The sequence below is a fragment of the Anopheles arabiensis genome, chromosome 3 (genome assembly GCF_016920715.1).
Source record: "Anopheles arabiensis isolate DONGOLA chromosome 3, AaraD3, whole genome shotgun sequence".
NCBI lineage: Eukaryota > Metazoa > Arthropoda > Insecta > Diptera > Culicidae > Anopheles > Anopheles arabiensis.
Window position 1 is genome coordinate 1,134,440 of NC_053518.1, and position 18,264 is coordinate 1,152,703.

At 47.9% G+C, this 18,264-nt stretch overlaps 3 protein-coding genes across 3 annotated transcripts; 2 read left to right on the forward strand and 1 right to left on the reverse strand.

The window, feature by feature from the left end:
• Positions 1-828: 828 nt before the first annotated feature.
• On the forward strand, positions 829-6,494 carry LOC120901565 (wee1-like protein kinase). Its single transcript, XM_040309602.1, has 3 exons — positions 829-2,868; positions 2,951-3,096; positions 3,236-6,494. Exons 1-3 carry the CDS (start codon positions 1,220-1,222, stop codon positions 3,394-3,396), a joined length of 1,956 nt encoding a protein of 651 aa, XP_040165536.1. The 5' UTR covers positions 829-1,219; the 3' UTR covers positions 3,397-6,494.
• LOC120901564 (cilia- and flagella-associated protein 251-like) lies at positions 6,479-11,928 on the reverse strand. The gene is made up of 14 exons (XM_040309600.1): positions 11,393-11,928; positions 10,012-11,254; positions 9,787-9,942; positions 9,434-9,722; positions 8,824-9,372; positions 8,557-8,764; positions 8,359-8,498; positions 8,141-8,292; positions 7,942-8,076; positions 7,629-7,868; positions 7,355-7,563; positions 7,118-7,277; positions 6,979-7,053; positions 6,479-6,911 (listed from the first exon to the last, which is right to left on the reverse strand). Exons 2-14 carry the CDS (start codon positions 10,087-10,089, stop codon positions 6,540-6,542), a joined length of 2,763 nt encoding a protein of 920 aa, XP_040165534.1. The 5' UTR covers positions 10,090-11,254; positions 11,393-11,928; the 3' UTR covers positions 6,479-6,539.
• Positions 11,904-13,898, forward strand: LOC120901566. The gene has a single exon (XM_040309603.1). The coding sequence runs from the start codon at positions 11,974-11,976 to the stop codon at positions 13,804-13,806; it is 1,833 nt and encodes a 610-aa protein (XP_040165537.1). The 5' UTR covers positions 11,904-11,973; the 3' UTR covers positions 13,807-13,898.
• The last annotated feature ends 4,366 nt before the right edge of the window (positions 13,899-18,264 follow it).

An 18,264-nucleotide genomic window follows, 5' to 3' on the forward strand; every position in this document is an offset into this window, starting at 1 on the left:
CAACCGGAAACCGTTATTCGCTCAAACAGGCGAACTAGGCAAGACGTGGATGGTGATGTGCTTTATAGTGATGGCCATACGAACCGTTGCAGTGTTCAAAATTGTTATAAACATTTTTTTTCTTATAGACCCTTTGATCAAATTACTCGATAAGTCCACCAAAAAAATACCTTTTTTCATTGACAATCTTCTTCCAATAATGTTGTTTAAATTTTAATTTTTAACTTTTCAACAAAACCTACTTTGCAACACACCAATTGTGTAATTTTTAATTTGTATTGTAAATATTCAACAATATCTTTAGTTTTGTTCGATTCGGTTGCAGTTTTATTTGGCCTTGAATTTGACAGCTGTCAAAGTGGCACAGATTTTTAGCGATTGTTTTAGAATATAATTACATTTTCAATTTCTGTTGCAGAATTATTCTAAATCTTAAGTAAATAATTGAAAGATTAGTCTATCAAATGATGAATTGGATTCTACAGAGGTCATTGTTATAAAATCAAGTATTCCAAGTGAATTGTATATTCTTTTATTTAATTTTGCATTATAAAGCATAAGTATTTAGAAAATCGTTCAGTTCTGAGCTTTCAATAAAATCGGCCCTCTGATGATTCTCTAAACCAATATAAATATTAGATGAATATTTTATGTTGGTATTGGTTTGCTTTCAAGAAATCTTTTTTCCAATCCACAAATTTTATTCACCTCACCAACGAACTAAAATTGTTGCTTGGGAACGTTTCGATCCGGAGCGGAGCAGTTCATTCTCGGAACGCATCCATCCGAAGCCGTCGAGCACCGCTCTCTAAACGCATCATTTTTTCTACCTCGTTCAAACCCGCAAACGGCTTTTTAATGATTGCTTGTACATTGTGTGTTGTTTGTTAATTCATTCCGTTTTTTCTGTTGTGAGCGTTACAAAATCTAGCAATTAAGTGCCATTTATCTGTTACGTTGTGTTACGAGTGAAAAGTTAACTGTTGAAGTGAAGAAAACTCAAACGAATTGCGACTGCGTCACCCACCTGCCTGCCAGCTGCTGTGTTTTGGTTGCCCGTTAGGTACGCGTCATCTGTGCTATGTATTGTGCCTGCGGAGGAATTCGCACCCCAGCTACAGTGAATACGTTCTAGTTTAGGCCCGTTTATTTTGCGACGCACGCAGTTTGTGAAAGGTGAACAGTGGCGAACTACGGATCGCAAAGGTCGTCGTAACACATGGAGATTCATACGGAAAGCAGCGGCATCGATTCCTCGCCGGACATGAATTCGAGCGTCGAAATCAACTCATCGCCGCAGCGTTCGTCGACGGTCATGCCACGGAAGCTGACCTTCGGCAACTCGCCGGAACCGATGCACAACTCGGCGGCCGAGCAGCACCAGCAACAGCAGAACAGAAACCAACCATCCCTGTCGCCACCGTACAGGAAGGTGCAGGCCCTGCGGCTGTTCGATACGCCAGCCACTCCGAAAACCATCCTGCAAAAGTCTACCAACACAATGTTCCGCCGGCAAGTGTTTGGCCCGGGCACGACCCTCTTCCCGTCGGCATCGTCCGGCGCAGAACAAGCTGATCTGCTGGCACAACCAATGGACGGAGGGTTGCCGATTTTTGCAACCGACAAACCGAAACCGGTTCCGCTGCATCGACGATACGACGTGGGACTACCTCCGGCCAACGTAAACCCGTTCACGCCACCGGCCATGTTCATGCGAACGAAGAAGCGTACCCGGCAGGAGGGCCCCGAAAGCGCGAAGGCAATGCTGGGCCACGGCGGCACTGGCACTGCTAACACGATCCGCAGTCACAACTTCCCGACCATGTTTCCTAGCAACCGGCTCAACAAGTGTCGGCTGCCGTTCAGCGGGCCGCCCACTCCGTTTGCCCTGAAGCAGCCGAACGATTCCACCACCAACCACACGCTCAAGGCGTTCAACATGGTGGAGGACGAGTACGGCGATTTCCGGCAGGCCCCGAAACGGCTCGCCCTGCAGGACTCCAACATCTCCCGGTACGAGAAGGAGTTCATCCAGCTATCGTTGCTCGGTACGGGCGAGTTCGGGCAGGTGTACCAGTGCCTGAACCGGCTGGACGGCTGTATCTACGCGATCAAGAAGAGCATTCGGCCGGTAGCAGGCAGCTCGTTCGAGAAGACGGCCCTCAACGAGGTGTACGCTCATGCCGTGCTGGGCAAGCACGACAACGTCGTCCGCTACTATTCGGCCTGGGCCGAGAACAACCACATGCTGATCCAGAACGAGTACTGCAACGGTGGCAGTCTGCAGACGGTGCTGCAGGAACGCTGCCTGAAGGAGTCGGAACTGCGCACCCTGCTGCTGCACATTGCCGAAGGGCTCAAGTACATCCACTCGAACGATCTGGTGCACATGGATCTGAAGGCTGGCAACATTTTCCTCTCGAAGACGCCGCTTCGTTCGGGCACGCCGCTGCACGGTGCTGCCTCTACTGCGGTACCGCTGGACTGTCCGGACGATGGATTCGAGGACGTGTACGATGATCTGGAGAACGAGTTTCTGGTGACGTACAAGATCGGCGATCTGGGGCACGTCACCTCGATCAACGATCCGCAGGTGGAGGAGGGCGACTGTCGCTATCTGCCGAACGAGATACTGCAGGAAGACTACAGCAACCTAGCGAAGGGTGACATCTTTTCGCTGGGCATTACGCTGTACGAGGCGGCGGGCGGTGGTCCACTGCCAAAGAATGGGACCGGCTGGCATCAGCTGCGCAGTGGCCAGTTTCCCGACCTGCCCAACATTGGGAAGGATTTTAACGATCTGATCAAGCAGATGATGCACCCGAATCCGGAGAAGCGTCCCTCGTCTACGACCATTTTCAATCATCCGTAAGTTTGCTCGCGTTGCAGGATGGGAGGCTCTTTATTGTTGAAAAAGGGCTAACATGGTATTTTTCTTCTTTAAAAATAGGGTACTATCACCGATCGATTCCAAAACGAAGGCGCAGCTGTGTTTGGAGCTGAGCATGGAGCGGCAGAAGAACGAGGTCCTGATGAGAAAGCTGAAGGAACAGGCGAAACTGCTGAAATCAATCGAACAGCAATCTCTCACTCCAGGTAGGGACGCATGAAAACTTAACTTGAACATCAAATGAAATTGATTAAAAACACATTTAGTCTTCGAAATGTTGGTATAAAATATACAGGTCGGTTTGCATCCATCCCTAACGTTCTCGCCTCCTTATCGTTGTTTCAGTTGCTGCAACTGTCGTCCGTAAGACGCGTTCCTCTGCAACGTCCCTCGAGACGTGCACCTCCGACCGCAAGCTACGTTCCTACTCGCACAAGAAGCGCACCACCAACCTCATCTCCAAACGAAGGGGAATACGAGACAGCAGCAAGACGAAGGACTACTAGCCAGACTAGCGCCACCAGACCAGCTGCTTTGCAAAACGCCTTCAAATTGAATATTACCTAGTTGTGTAACCGTTTGTTTTGTTATCGTGCCTTTCATTCGAACCCGACGGCAGTTGGAAGGCTGTGTGTTCCAGAGTCACCACTCACGTTTACTTGTTAAGTACCACCAGCTTCCTCACCTCCTCCAAAATGCTCTAAATGCTGCTTTAGTAAGTTGTAGCAGATCATCTATCCCAAAGCTATTCGCAGGGCGGGGGCATCATGCCTAAAACAGCATAGCAAACCAATGACCAATGTGTGTGTGTGTGTGACCATTTTCAATTCATGTGATCGAAACCGTGGCACCAAACCAAAATCAAAGTCATTTAGTGTGGTGAGAGGGCGTGATAGAGGACCGAATATCTGTATCCCATGTACACACACCCTTTCCCCACTTTCCGCCATACTTTTCATCCTCCAGTTTCGCATTCCTTTTCACAGTAAAATTTTCTTTTCTTATTTGTTTACATTTGTAGCTTAATTTATTTTTTTCCTTTTTTTTATTTCTTGCTATCTCTTTCGAAAAAAAAAACAAACTCTTTCTTGCTTGCAAAATTTGAACCTTTTCGCTTTTCGTTACATTTAATTCCCATTTCTTTGCTTCTTATTTTGGCATAACTCAATTTGATTTTATCATTTATTTTTCCCCTTACCAATTTAAAAGCTAATGTTTTTCGGTCTGTATCGGTCGAATGGGGCAATCGTGTTGCCTGCAGAAAGTGGTACAATTTGTCGAACCATTAATGTGTAAATTGTTAACGTTTAGCGTTCTATGAAATTCGGACAGGATCGGTAAAGGATGCGCAGAACACTCGCTAGTGTAAGACCCATTTAGCTAGTGCTAGATAATTGAATTTACATCATGCGTGAAACTAGGGAATTTGCTCGATTCAGACTGTGAAGAGGAAACAAAATCGTAAAGGGAATGTAACGTGTTCAGTAGGAGAAAATAAATAATACCGAGCAGAGATGGAAACCAAATGATGGAAATGAATCCAAAAGCAAACCGCGTAATCCAAAATGCACGAGCTGTGTGTACGGCGTTGTAAGAACGATGAAAGTGAACGTGGCAAGTGGCGCGCTGCTTGAACAATGAAAGGAAAAGGATCTAACTGGATCCACTGTTACTAAAATTAACTTGTGATCTCGTTGAGTTACTCAAAGTCAACGACGTGATGAAAATGAACGCGAACGCCGAATACAAACAGTGCTTTTGTAGTGCCGTAGCCTTATCAATGCGCAACTAGCGAAACACGCGAACGTGAAGAAGATGCGGTGCGAGAAGATGCGACTAGCGGACTCCAGGCCGCTCGAAAGAAGCGAAACGAAAGGCTGTAAACTTGCCGTTGTTGTTATTGAAGAAGAAACACAAACAAATATTGCACAACCAATTTAAATGGATCCGTGTATCCCGATCAGCTGCCCCCCAAACATTGTGCGGCGCAACCTTATTGTGAGTACAGTGTTTAGATATCCTAAGCAAACGAAGTAAGTGATAGATACTACCGCAAGTGTATGTAGACATGTAAGCAAGCTTTATTGTGGAGTAGGGTTGAGGATTACTTTTTCATATATATATATCTATATATTTTGATACACATAATATGCACTATCTGAATGAAACTCGGTAGAGTATAAGAGTTTTATGTTTAAAAGAATGATAACAAAACAAACAAGCAAACAAACACTAGCAAGTCATAAGAAACTGTCCCCTGTTTTTGAACCAGGTGGACCAAAACAGAGGTGTGAAACAAACGAAGAGCATGAATTTATAAACTAGGCATATTGGAGAAACTGGGAGAAACAAACATCAACAACAAAGCAGCATAATACTACTGTATCAGCTGAGAGGGATTAAATGCCCATAATAAGAAAGAGAAGTAAAGGTAAATAGTATATGGAAATGAAAGGAATATTTGTGATTTTACTCAGTAAGCTAAATCGGTCAGTGTCTCCGGTTGAGCTGCACGATCCGGTCTTCTTCCCCGGATCGATCCGAGAGCACCAAACATGCATACCTTCACGCGGCATGTTTAGAGTGTGCGCACATTCGGAGCGGTTCGGGAAACAACAGGGATTTAGATGCTCACCAGAGACTCTGACAAACACAGCCACATTCTCAAAACTAGGAGCTAGGATATAGGGTTAACAAGATTTAGGGGAAAGATGAATAGATTTACACTCTCACGATGCGCAGCGATATATCTATATACAGTAGGTGACCGCTAACTGAGAGGTAAACAAGCTCCAGTTAACGAACAATGTTCGCTAACTGGAGTGACGTTTCTATGGATGGATTGTTTTGATTGGCGTTGACTGGAATAAACATACCAAACTTTTTTTTCATTTATGTTGATATAAAGTATAGTAATTCGTGTAATAACATAAATTAATAGCAAACGTAGGCAAAAGACCCTAAATTTGCTTGAAAAATGCACATTTGCAATAAATTTCTCTTCATGAGATTCCGGGTGTTTCATGTTTTGACGTTTAAGTGTTCGTTAACTGAGAGTAACTCCAGTTAGCGAACCTCCAGTTAAAAAGCACTCCAGTTAAAACACATCCAGTTAGCGGTCACCTACTGTAGTAGTCACGAATCGGTATAGTAGCTTCATGCAATGTCCTTCCCACAGCGATGACGATAGTGTGCAAAGATCACTGTTAACAACCCGACGGGACATTTGCTCGATCGGGCCATATTCTGCCATTCCATTCCAAAGCATCATCGTCGTCATCATCTATCCCGTAGAAACAACGCGCAACCAATGATGATGGTCTCCGTTCCGTGGATTGTGACCCATCTTTCTCAAGTGCCACTAGTTCTTCCTTTCTTTTTGTAGCCGATGGACCTTGACATCGAAATCAAGCGATGATCTTTCATTCGTCAAATCCCTATCTGACTCCGATACTCATCAACAATCTTTCTTCCTAGGAGCTAGGGTATCATAGTGTTAAGCCTTCCTTATTGTTATGTAGGACCTTTAAGAGCGAACACAAAACATGTATACAATTGACAATTGACATTGAATAAAGATTAATAAAGATTGACGCAAAACGAATGCTCCCCGTACGGTGTGTCCTTCTTTGTCCATCCCAAAGACAGTTCAGCAAAGCCTATCGGCAAACTCGTCGATGGCGATGTAGTTAGTGCAATCTTCGCCAGTGCCACACTCCGGTGCTGGACTGCCATCCTGTTCGTTCGCTTCAAAGGCGGCGGGGAAAAGTATTCTGCAGTACGCCTCGGTTGTTTTCGGCTCCATTGGCTCACCCATACTCGCCAGCAGCGTGATTAACCGTACCAGATCTACTTTACCGGATGATGTAGTGGCGCCAACATAAGTGACGGCTGTTCGAACATCTTCAGAAGTTGGTGGACCACCAGCAGCTGTGCGATGGTTGAGGAAAAGCTTCAACACCTCCTCAAAGGTCAGAAAGTACGTACCGGTAAGCTCCATCTCTTTGCAAAGGTTCTGTTCCTGCATTAACATTCAAAATGATCTTCCTTATTTCAGAGCTCAGGATACTATGCCTACCGACTCTTACCTCGTACTCGGACATGTGGAACCCAATGCTACGCAGATAGTTCGGCACATCCTGTACATTCATGGCGTCTCTGAGCTGAGAAAGAAGGTACATGCTAAAACAAGAACAGACAACTCACAAACAACACGAATCGACTTACTGTAAGCTCCGCATCGCCGTCGCTATTCTTCGGTGAGATTTGGTTGTAGAAAAACAGGCTCAAAATCTCGCGCACATAGCAACCTCTCTTTCCACCCGGAAGAAGCGTACAGAAAGGATCAAGGCCCGTTCCAGCATGCTTTAAATTATCAAACAGGGGACTAGAAAGATGGAAAGTAGTAATGCTTGCTACAGAAACGTACTTCCTTGACGGAACACACGGTTTGTTTTGTCGAACCTAGTGTTAATCTTCCACATGCTAACCGCGTGATCGCCTTCCCCGAAAGTGAAGGCACATCGTACCGTCCAAGCAACTTGCAGTCCTTTCAATCGTTTTGGATGTCCTCGAACTGCCAGATATTTGAACGGATTTCCGTCGATCGGAAGGTGATGTACGTAGATGTTATTGTTTGTAATGAACAGGAAGTAATCTTCGCCAGGAAGTTGCTAGAATTAGAACAACAGTATTTGTCAAATGGTGCACCATACTCTGCATTTGATGCCATCGTTACCCTGAGACAACGTGCTGGACCATCGTGAAAGGGGGCCAAAAAGGTGTGCAATATCTCGAAGGATCTGCCATGGAACATCTTGAACTTTAGTTGATCATTGGCAACCAGAATCTGACTACCACCGGGTAAAACGAGTAGTGCTGTCGGATAGGCGGACTGTTCAATCCTTCTCCTTTTGACGATGGAAACAGCTTCGAGTTGTAACATCTCATCGGTGTTTATGGTGTACTGTACCATGTACTATATTGACGGGAACGAAGATCCGAGTAGAGTTGGTGTTGGGTAAAAGAAGCTTCCTACAAGTTCTACATACCCGATCCTCACCGATGGACACAAAATCAGTGGCACTAAGGAACGCCAGATCTACCAGCCTATGAGTAGCGCAGTTTCCCATCACTTGCCAATCGTCCTTTTCGCGATGCAGAAGTGTGATTGTATTGCTTTCATCCTTAAGAGGAAAGGGCAGATGAATGTACAGTTCAAACATTCCGCTGCATAGGAGAAACTCTTACCACACAAACCAAATGTTTGCTGTCTAGAGAAAACAACACCAAGCGGATCTTTTCACTGGTAAACTGCAGCGGACTGCTGCCGGCAAGTATCATCAGATTAGGTTCCACCATCCAAAGGAACCCATTTTCAGCACCACCGGCCATAAATGTTCCTGGTAGGAAGCAGAAAAAGAAAAAGTTACATTCATTGCGCACACTTCTTCACACTAACTGCTTACCACAGGGAGAATAGGCAAGGGTGGTGATTCTGCCTCGACGAGTCCGCTGGATCGGTACATCGAGCGCTAGTCTCATCGATTTCGTTTTTAAATCATACACAACGAACCGTCCATTGCCGTCGCAAGTGCAAAGTTCGGATCTGAGCAATGAAACGGACAGCTTGTGAGGGGTTCTATAATTCCAAGAGATAGCCATACCTTGCCGAATGAACGTCGAAGGCTGTAATGATACTGGGTGACTGTAGAAACAACTCCTGTATCTTGTTGTACACTATGTCGATGTCGTAGATTTTGCCCGACTTGGTTGCCGACACAAACCCGCGTACAATTACCGGCCGTGCATCAAACGAAACATCCTTCGGTGCGATATCCTCAATGTTCACTACCACCTTCTTTTCGGTTGATTCTTTGAAAAATTGTTAAGCGATTAAGCAGTTACACTTCCAGATGCCTTTCAGTGGTTACCTTCTTTCGGCGTTTGATCATCTCCTTCGATCGGTTCAGCCGGTTGCTTCCATCGGCGTGTTTCCACTAGCTCAAACGAAAGTGTCCTTATCGGTTCCAGATCTTCCTGCTTAAACCAGTACAATATCTTCATGGAGTTGTCATAGAAGCGAATCTCGCCATCATCATCTCCGGTAACGATCTTCTCGTCACACGATCGTACCACATTGATCGAAGCGTACTTCAGGTGCAGATACTTGAGGAATTCCTTCCGCTGTACGCCCCCTTCCTGTGCGTCGGAAAACTTCCGATCGTTGCTCCACAGCACAGCCATACCTGCCCCCGTCACCGATACTGCCCGATCCGTACGCTCCACAAACACGGTGTCGTTGTAGTCCTGAAAACCGTGCCGTTTCGGGACTTGGATGGACAGCTTCTGTTCCTTGCAATCCCACGCACCGAACACGACTCCGCTGTCCAGTGTTACGACAAACTGGTTGCGACGTCCACGGTCCGGACAGAAATGGATGGCCTTGATGCGTCCCAAGCGAGTGGGAAGCGTGATAGAATCTACAAAACATTACAACAGGTCATTCTTACGGGTTGCTCTGGAGTACAAAGCAGTTCCTACCATCAGAGAAATCATTTCCAACCGTCCAGGACCATAGCTTCAGCTGACTGCCCTGCTCATTGGGTATTCCACCCCCTGCCAGCAGGTATTTTCCATCGCAGCTCAGTGAAACTGCTCCAATGTCACCATTTGCTTTGAAAGGCTCAAAAATTGTCCTGATCGCAATCGGATGATGATGACTTTCTCCTCCACCAGCTTGTCTATCCCACACATTGATGCAGTAGGAACAGTCGGAACTAACCACAAAGCGCCCGCTTTCGTCACATCCAATCATATTGACAACATTTTTCTACAATTTTACATGGAATTGTAGAACAGATATTCCGAAATGTTCCTCCAGACCATGAACTCACATGCCCAATCACTGGCGTTATCTTCTCTCGTTCCCCGTCATAGCAGTAGAAGAGCAGCGCATTCCCCGATGCCAGCACAAGCTCCTTTCGGTCACGAGACGTACTGACGTTCAGCAGCGACACCCGTGGATTGAATCCAGACACCCAGGATAGGTGCTGCAAATACACGAGAACATGGGATTGTATCTGTTTTAGGCACCAAATAATGAACTCAAGTGCTCTTACCAACGGATGACATCGATGATGAATATGCTCCTCATGCTGTACCTCTTCCACGGGATTATATTCCACGAGTTCACTCATTTGTATTTAGAGTTCCTGCGGCTTAAATTTTGTTACTCGAAAGAAGGGACTGTATAAACAGGGACGCTGCTACCCTAGGCTTGGTTGCTATGATGAATGTACGCGACTGTATTAGCCTGTTGGCAAGGTAACATGGTGTGCGTGTGTTGCTGGCGGTAGACATGGTCATAGCGAAACATCGTAAAATGATTCTCCAATTTAAGGACTTTCAAAATTTGAATTGAAAATCGGTTACGATCATGACATAACGATCAAATTCAAAAACGGCATCCTATCCCACACGATCAACGCTGAAACATTTCAAATATTCATTCTCCTTTCTGTTCCGCCTGTACGGTCACGGTCCATCAGCGCGTTCGAACGCTGACCTCTCTCCCTCTCCCTCTCTCTGTCTCTCTCTCTCTCTCTTTTTCTCTCTTTCTGCTTCGAAGAACGATATTCGCAACCGATTCGGGTAATCAATTTCCGGTCAGTGACTTCCCCGAGCCGCGACATCGAGCGTTTGTCCAGCTGTTTCGCGCGACCCTGAAGAAGTGTAAAACCCTCGCGACGGTGTTTCGTAACTAACGTAACCACCACCACCAGCATACGTCTGCCCCTACATGTCCGTCACCTTGTACCGTCGTCATCTATGGGGTGGCTGGATTGGCTGGAATGACACTGTCGGGCAAAGGCCTCAGCGGCTCTACACTTTTCTTCAGGCTTGACGATCCTTTTTTGCTTTTCCCTCTCCTCCGGTAGGTCTGCGTTTTAACATTGACTGTGCTGAATGCATGATCTCTTTCTCCATCTCGACTGGCAATGACCTGGCCCAAAGGCACATCAACACCCCAGCCAATTAGCATATGTCCGGATCGGGTGAACGATGGGAGGAGCGTACATGTGAAAAGACGCCCCAAAGGTTATATAATTTTCGGTTGCTGGACAAACACTAATCGAAATCAATTTGATTCGTGAAGCAAGTCCAGTAATGTGTCTCTACTTTGCATCGATTTGAACCACTCAATAATTGTTACTAACCGCTGAAGCTGATACCCTTCCTCCCACCTGGTCTAGCAAAACACTGCCCGGACCGTCCGCTCATCCAAGTCGGCCGTACTTGTCATTTGCAATTGGTATTGGCGTCTGGGTTGAAATAGCGCCCGATGGAAAAGGTTACGCTAGTCTGCAAAAACAAAAAAACCGTTGCACAACGAATTTGTCGCCTCGTGAAAAGCCTCGTCCCTGGCTATGGGAAAAAGCGGGAAAAAAGAGAACCGTACCGTACATGAGACGGTCGCGGCTCGAAAAGTTTTCCACTCACCTGGCACAGTAACGTGACGAGCGCGCGCTGACGTAGGCTTGCAGACCAGGCCGGGAAGTTCAAACCCCACCGCCACCAAACGGCAAAATGGCAGGTCTGCTTTTCGTAATGTCCCAACTGGAGCAGGAGAAGGGGGGGGACTTCCTCTTCGCAACGCCGGAACATGTGCCACTCGGCAAGGAACGTGACACCAGCAAGCAAGCGGACGTCCTCGTTCGCATAGGAGCTGGTAGGTGTAGCGCACAGGTGCCAGTTGGGTGGAGGTTTGTTTTATTTCAATTTTCACCAAGCGAAAAACTTTTTCACCAAACGCGTCAGTAGGGAGGTTCACTTCTGGGATTTCCTGCGGCGGATAATCATACTCGTTAATAGGGCTGATGATTGCTGGAAATAGGTGAGGCGCAACAGTGCACGGGTTTGCAATTCGTTTGACAGTTCGATATTCGCCCCAAAATGCACCCCAAGTGTCAAGCCTCAACGACGTTCAGCGACGTGCATTGATCGAAGATATCCATGAAGTGTGATGGAGCTAACGCCTTCTTGAAGTGAAAAGTCCGTGGAAAAAGTCGTCCAGCCGTGCGATGTCTTTCAAAGGACATCGCTGCTCTCTGCCGGGAGTGCTACGGCTGGGTGATTCCGTGACCCATCTACCTCCCATCCTTCCCGGCACCACCTTAGCCGGCCGGCTACTTCGCCACCTGCGCACCCTGCTGCTCATCTCGCCGGATCATCCCGAAACGCGCATCTACTATCGCAGTCGGACGAAGATTGCGGCCGAAAATGAGCGACTCGTGCGCGAACTGCCGCCCTTCATTGTGCACCCGTTCAGCAGCTTCCGCAAGTGCTGGGAGATGGTCATGTACTTCGTACTGACGCTGCATCTCGTCACACTTGCCTTTGCGTTTGCGTTCGCGCCGCACCTTTCCTACGGCGTCCTCAGCGGAATTCAGCTCTTTGACTGCGTGCTGTGTGCGATGTTGGGGATGGAGTTTGCCCTGAAGCTGATCACCGGATACGTTAGCCAGGGCGAGGTGGTGCTGGAACCGTCCCGAATCGTACGCTATCGAATGCGCTGGTGGAACGTGGTCAACCGGATGTTGCTGTTCGTACCGTACGTACTGCTGCTGGATGAGCTGGTGCGTGCCTTTTACCAGGATGCGGTCACGATCTACCTTTGCCTGGTGATCTACCTGTACCTGCTCTGCGTTTGGCGCTTCCGGTCGATCAACTGGTACTTTGCAATCGTCGCACGGAGCTTGTTTGGGCTTTCGGAAAAGCAGATCCGGTTGCTGGAGCCCATCATGGACACGCTGTACGTGCTGCACTGGACCTCCTGTCTGCTATACATTGTGCCGCTGCTCACCCTGTCCCTGCTGGGGGATAATGCGTTCGAGGCCAACTTCCTGGTCGATGTGCTGTGGAGTCACGATCAGCAGCGCGATGCCTACCACTACCCGATCACGCACCGAAACCGCCTGCCAACGCTCAGCGACCTTAGAGCATACCTCCAGCAGCACCTGCCGAAGATGTCCATCTGTGCCGAGTTCATGGCGGCACTGTTGGACGACGTGGAGCACAACGTGTCCGTCACCTATCGCTATCTGCGCGCGCTGATGATCACGTTCAAGATCAGTGTGCAGGGTGGACACTCCCTGTCCGTCTCCCGGCACTTCCTGCACGAGTGGACCCAGTCGCTGCTCCTGCTCGGTGGCTGGATCTGGTCCACCTACATCCTGCTGCTCCTGATCCGCACCATCATCACGGCGGACGCAAGCGAAACCCAGTACGACGAGATACTGAACGAGATCGATGCCTTCTGCGGGAGGATGCGGCTGAGTGAGTCGCTCCGCCGGAAGATGAGTCGCCACTTTGCCTGCCACTACCGGATGCACTACTTTGACGTGCGGCCCATCCGAATGCAAGCGTCGGACAACTTGCGGCGCACGGTGCTGATGGAGATTGCGTTCGAGCCGTTCCTAACGCGGTCGGACGTGTTCCACGATCTGCCGGCGTACGTGCTGCAGGACATTGCCGATCAGCTGCGGTTCGAGCTGTACCTGGAGAATGATACGATACTGGCGGTGGGCAGTGCGGCTGATACGATGTTCTTTCTGGCGATGGGTACGGCCGCCGTCTACACGCAGGACGGTGTGGAGCTGGGCCATCTGATCGATGGGGCCAACTTTGGTGCCATTGCGCTGTTCCGGACTGATGCACAGCGGACGGTCAGTGTGGTGGCGCTGGAGGTGTGCGAGGTGTATCGGTTGGAGCGGGCCAGCTTTCAGAAGCTGATGAGACCACACAGCTACCTGCTGGGGCTGGTGGTGAAGCAGGCCGAGAAGCGAATTCAGGACCGGAGCGTCTCGCTGCAAGAGTTTCCCGATGAGCAGTACTACGATACGTTCTTTTATTAGGTGACTGATGGCATCTTCAGGAGTTGGAGCTACTAGTGGTTCACCATTAATATCAATAAATGAGTGTGTTCATTAAGGACCGGCAGCTGGAACAAGAGGAACAAATCAATTAATATTAATTTTCAGCAAAAAAATGGATCCTTCCTCTACTTCAACTTCGCTCCGATCGATAGTCATTATTAATTTATTTAATTCTTTCATCCACTTTTACGCTTCTCTAATCCCAAGCCCGCTCAGAAACCCATCAATCCGGGCTGCTAATCTTACGCAACCGACTGGGGCCCTCCCCTCCCCCAGCATTCACACGCTCTCATAAAACTGGACCGAAACCGTACAAGCGAGCACCGGACGCTCCCAGCACATAAGCCAATCGAAGCAGAAAGCGCCCGATCGTATTTCCGCGTTCGGTTCGGCCGCACAACCTGACCAACCGGGGTGCGCCGATGGAAGCCAACGACCGTTGATGGGATGCGTCCTTCGAAACCGGCCGGCGCAGCAACGTTCCGTGTATCCTTGACCGAGGCCGTCACCAGTCAGTGAGCGCGGCTGAGCGCTGAAAGAGGAGGGAATGATGAACCACTGGTCGAACAAATCGACTCCATTAAGTCATCCTTGCCACATGTTGCCGCTCCGTGTGTGTGTGTGTGTGTAAGTGCTAATTAACAATTCCATATCGTTTTGACGGGGGGGAGAGCGGGTGAGAAGACATCCAAACGGTTTTCCACACCAAGCCATGTTTAACGAATTTGTCGTACGCGTACAAAGGTCGTTACGAAAGGGGGGAAAGCGTTTGGTCCCCTTTGTTGGGTGCTGCAACCCAAGGGTGAATAAAAAGTCACGTTTTCCGGCGGTATGTCGAGCGATTATGTAGCGCACAACCAACCAACCAACTCCACCCACCTGCTAGATGAAGGAAACGGAAAAGTGGCGACATTTCTGTTTGCCTTTTTATTTGCCGACTTTCGCCCTCCGAGGTGAGTGTGCCCCTCTCGGGAGCGGTGTGGCTGAAGTGTGTTCAACGTGATCCGAGAGGAAACTTGCAATCTCTCATGTCCTTGGAAGGTTTCATGCAACCGGTGTGCCCCGGTGTTGGTTGGGTTGGATGGTTGTTTATGCGTTACTTTTCTTGGGCTCATGAGATAATTATCTTCGTTTTTGAAGGTTCCAGAATCATCCCTTTTTTATTAAAGCAAAACATGCTAATAAAAAGCTTTCTGTTGCATAATTTCTGCTCCCCAGACACTCCCCAGACAAACCCACCCACTCTAATCGATCATATGAGGGAGGAGGCAGGCTTATTTTTATTAGAATGCGCCCTCCTGATAGTGGGTACAGGACGACCTTCACCGGACAGATCTGATAACTGTGGAATTTGTGAATGGGCGTTCGTCCGACAGCCTGGTTATGACGAGACGGAATTTCACAGCGGCCACCTCAAGTGGTCGTGTCACTTGATAATGTGCCACAAATAGATGATGCAACATTTGGTATGCGAATCTTGACATTCAAATAACGCACCTGATCGATAAGACGGTTCCAACACGCGGTACAGTGCTGAAACTAAGAAGCGACACCTTTAATTGGGCGTGTTCAAAGAAATCAATACCACCAATGCCTGTGGCCCACATATTCCCATTTCTCGAGCGTGCTAGTAGTGTGTCCACTAACCCATTTGCAATTTTGCTTAACGTTAACGTTATGCCATCCGACCGTTTCCCCCGTGTTTGCGTTTGCAGCGTGACACACTAACACACCGGTTGCCAAGCAAAAGGTTCAATTTCACTGCACTGTGGCACTATGGTCGTCGTGCTTTTGCCGCCGCTTGAAACCGGTCCGGGACGACCGAGAAAAGCGTTGACCGAGCAGCATGGCCACGATTACGGTTATGGCGATGATAATACCTCCAACAACGACGACGACGATGATGATGATGATGATTATAGTGGTGTTCGGGGGGTGGTGGTGCTGGTGGTACGTATCGAACGAGGTGACAGAAAGCTAAATGGAGTGGCTCCGGCCGGGGGTCAATTATTTGTCATCGCTGTCTTCGTTCGTGGAGGTACGCCAAGGATGGAGGGTTTTCCGCAACTGGCCATGACCTTCACACTTCACTGGCTGGCGAATTCGCGACATAGATCAGCAAAGGAGCATGAGACGAAGAGAGAGAGAGAGAGGGAAAAGATAGGAACGTTATGGTTATCATTATGTAGCCGGTTTTGGAAGAAGCTATTAATTAGACTAAAATTCGTTATTGCACAACACTTAAAATCGGCGCAAGCCAAAGAAACTGCAACGTAATTGTAACTGTATTTGCTGTTTACATTACCTTGCCCCAACTCCAACTTCGGGAAAAAGACAACACTTCTTCACTAAAAAAAAAGCTGTCGCTAAATCCGTCCCCTCACCCATCAAAGGCCAAGCCCAAGCGCTGGAGGACATACCGCGTATGTTGTTTATCGTGGAAAATGCAACCCATGCAAAACAAAGTGTCAAGTGCAGGCCGACGTTGGCCATCATCATCGCTCCGCTATTTTTTCTGACCGAATGCAGTCCATCTGTTGCCAACTTGCTCGAGGTCTGGCCAAGGTAGCCTGGAAGCGCGGACAAAAAACACAAATCAATGATGCAACACACCGATGGTGCATCATGGTCAGAGAAGAAGTGACCTTTTAGCATGGAAATCGACAGAGCCCCCAAAAAAAAGCAATCCCAAGTTCGAGAATAAAAAAACCGCCAAACAGGCACAACATTGCGCAACAAACCCACACACACACACTCGGCTGATGCCGAAAACTTGTCGCGAATGTGTATGCAATTGTATGCGCAATCGTTTATCGGTCATTAGCGCGTTCGCGCGCTGCGTCACACACACGCGGGGTTCGATTTTTCAACATTAAATAACAATTACCTTCGCAGCCGTTCCTCCGTTCGCTGTCGATAACGTCTCCCATCCACCCCACGTCCAGCTTCGATCCATCGACTTGCCGCGATAAGCTCAGCCGCAGCCGCACACAGTTGCCTTCCGGTAGTTTTCCGTCCCATTTGCCGTCCATCAACAGACAGCCTCTCCGCGCACTTCGATCGCGCACAACAAAGCAACGGATGGGGTAAACAAGAACAGCAGCAGCAGCACCAACAACAAACACACACAACATATTATGCAACAGTAGGCGCTGATTAAATACAAGGCGTGTGTGGTGTTAGGAGAGAACGGTGCCAGCTGGTTTGTTTACATCGTACTTCCCGGTCGTGTACCCTCGGTGTGTGTGTCTCACTCCCCAAGACCCCAGTGGCCCGATTAGGCGGGGCCCCGATTGGTGCCCGATTGTGTGGCCAAAGATCAAGTACACACTTTGCCACGTGAGTGAGTGGTGCGATGCGGTACGGTACGGTATATTGTGGGCTGGATTTGTTTCTTCTCAACGGGGCTTGTAGATTTATTTGTGCTAAACCAACAACAACAACAAAAGGAATTGACTCCAACGGACCGAAGCTTTGAGCGATTTGAATTTAAAGGGTTTGTCAAGTGAGTGCCAACGCTTTTTGAGCTTTTTTTGTGGGTGATGTAACTCATCTAGCATATTTAGAACGATATTTCCAATCCAAATTCATATTTGTTGCTACAATTTATATTATTTTATTTAAATCCTGTTCCTAATCACGAATGCTGACGTCAATCTTCATGCTCCAAGTCTTGCGAGACAACAATCCCATACGCAGTTTAGAAGCAGGGGAAGAATACGTGCGAGCATTACCATAACAGTTTGACGTCGATATTTGGTCCCCCAAAACGGGAACTTGCTCAAGGACGTCTGGATTTGAATCTTGAACAAAGAGGCAAAGAACTTTATGCAACACCATTATTATCACTATTATTCAACTGTCAACTACATTGAAAAGCGCTACAGTTTATGAGTAAGTAAGTTACAGAAACAGGAAGCTTGTGTAACATTTAGTTGATTGATGCCGTTAAGTCGTAAAACTATTTTAATTGTAAACCAAATCTTGCCACCCTTGCCCTCAACACGACAAATCCCGATCGAGAAGCAGCTGCATACAACACTGCAACACTGCATCCTAACTGCTCCCAACTTGTTCGCCGGCCACCCAACAGATAAGTAGAGTAAGTGGGTTTGCATTGTTTTGTATTTTGTTTTGTGCTGCATAATTTTCCATTTTACATTTAATCGCTTTGTATAACAACGGCTCGACCGGCTGGCCGACTGTTATTATCGCACCGGGCTCGGATATTACACCGACACTCCCCTTCAACGCAACTCGTCCAAGTTCCTCACCGTTTACCAACATAATACCCTTTCGTTTCTCTTTCTCTTTCTCTCTCTGTCTCTTTGTGCATGTTCCATTTTCCATCCGATCGCATCGCGAGTTTTCATTCGATATTGCCATTTTTCCATCCCCTCCTATTCGCAACCACACACACACACACACACACAAAGA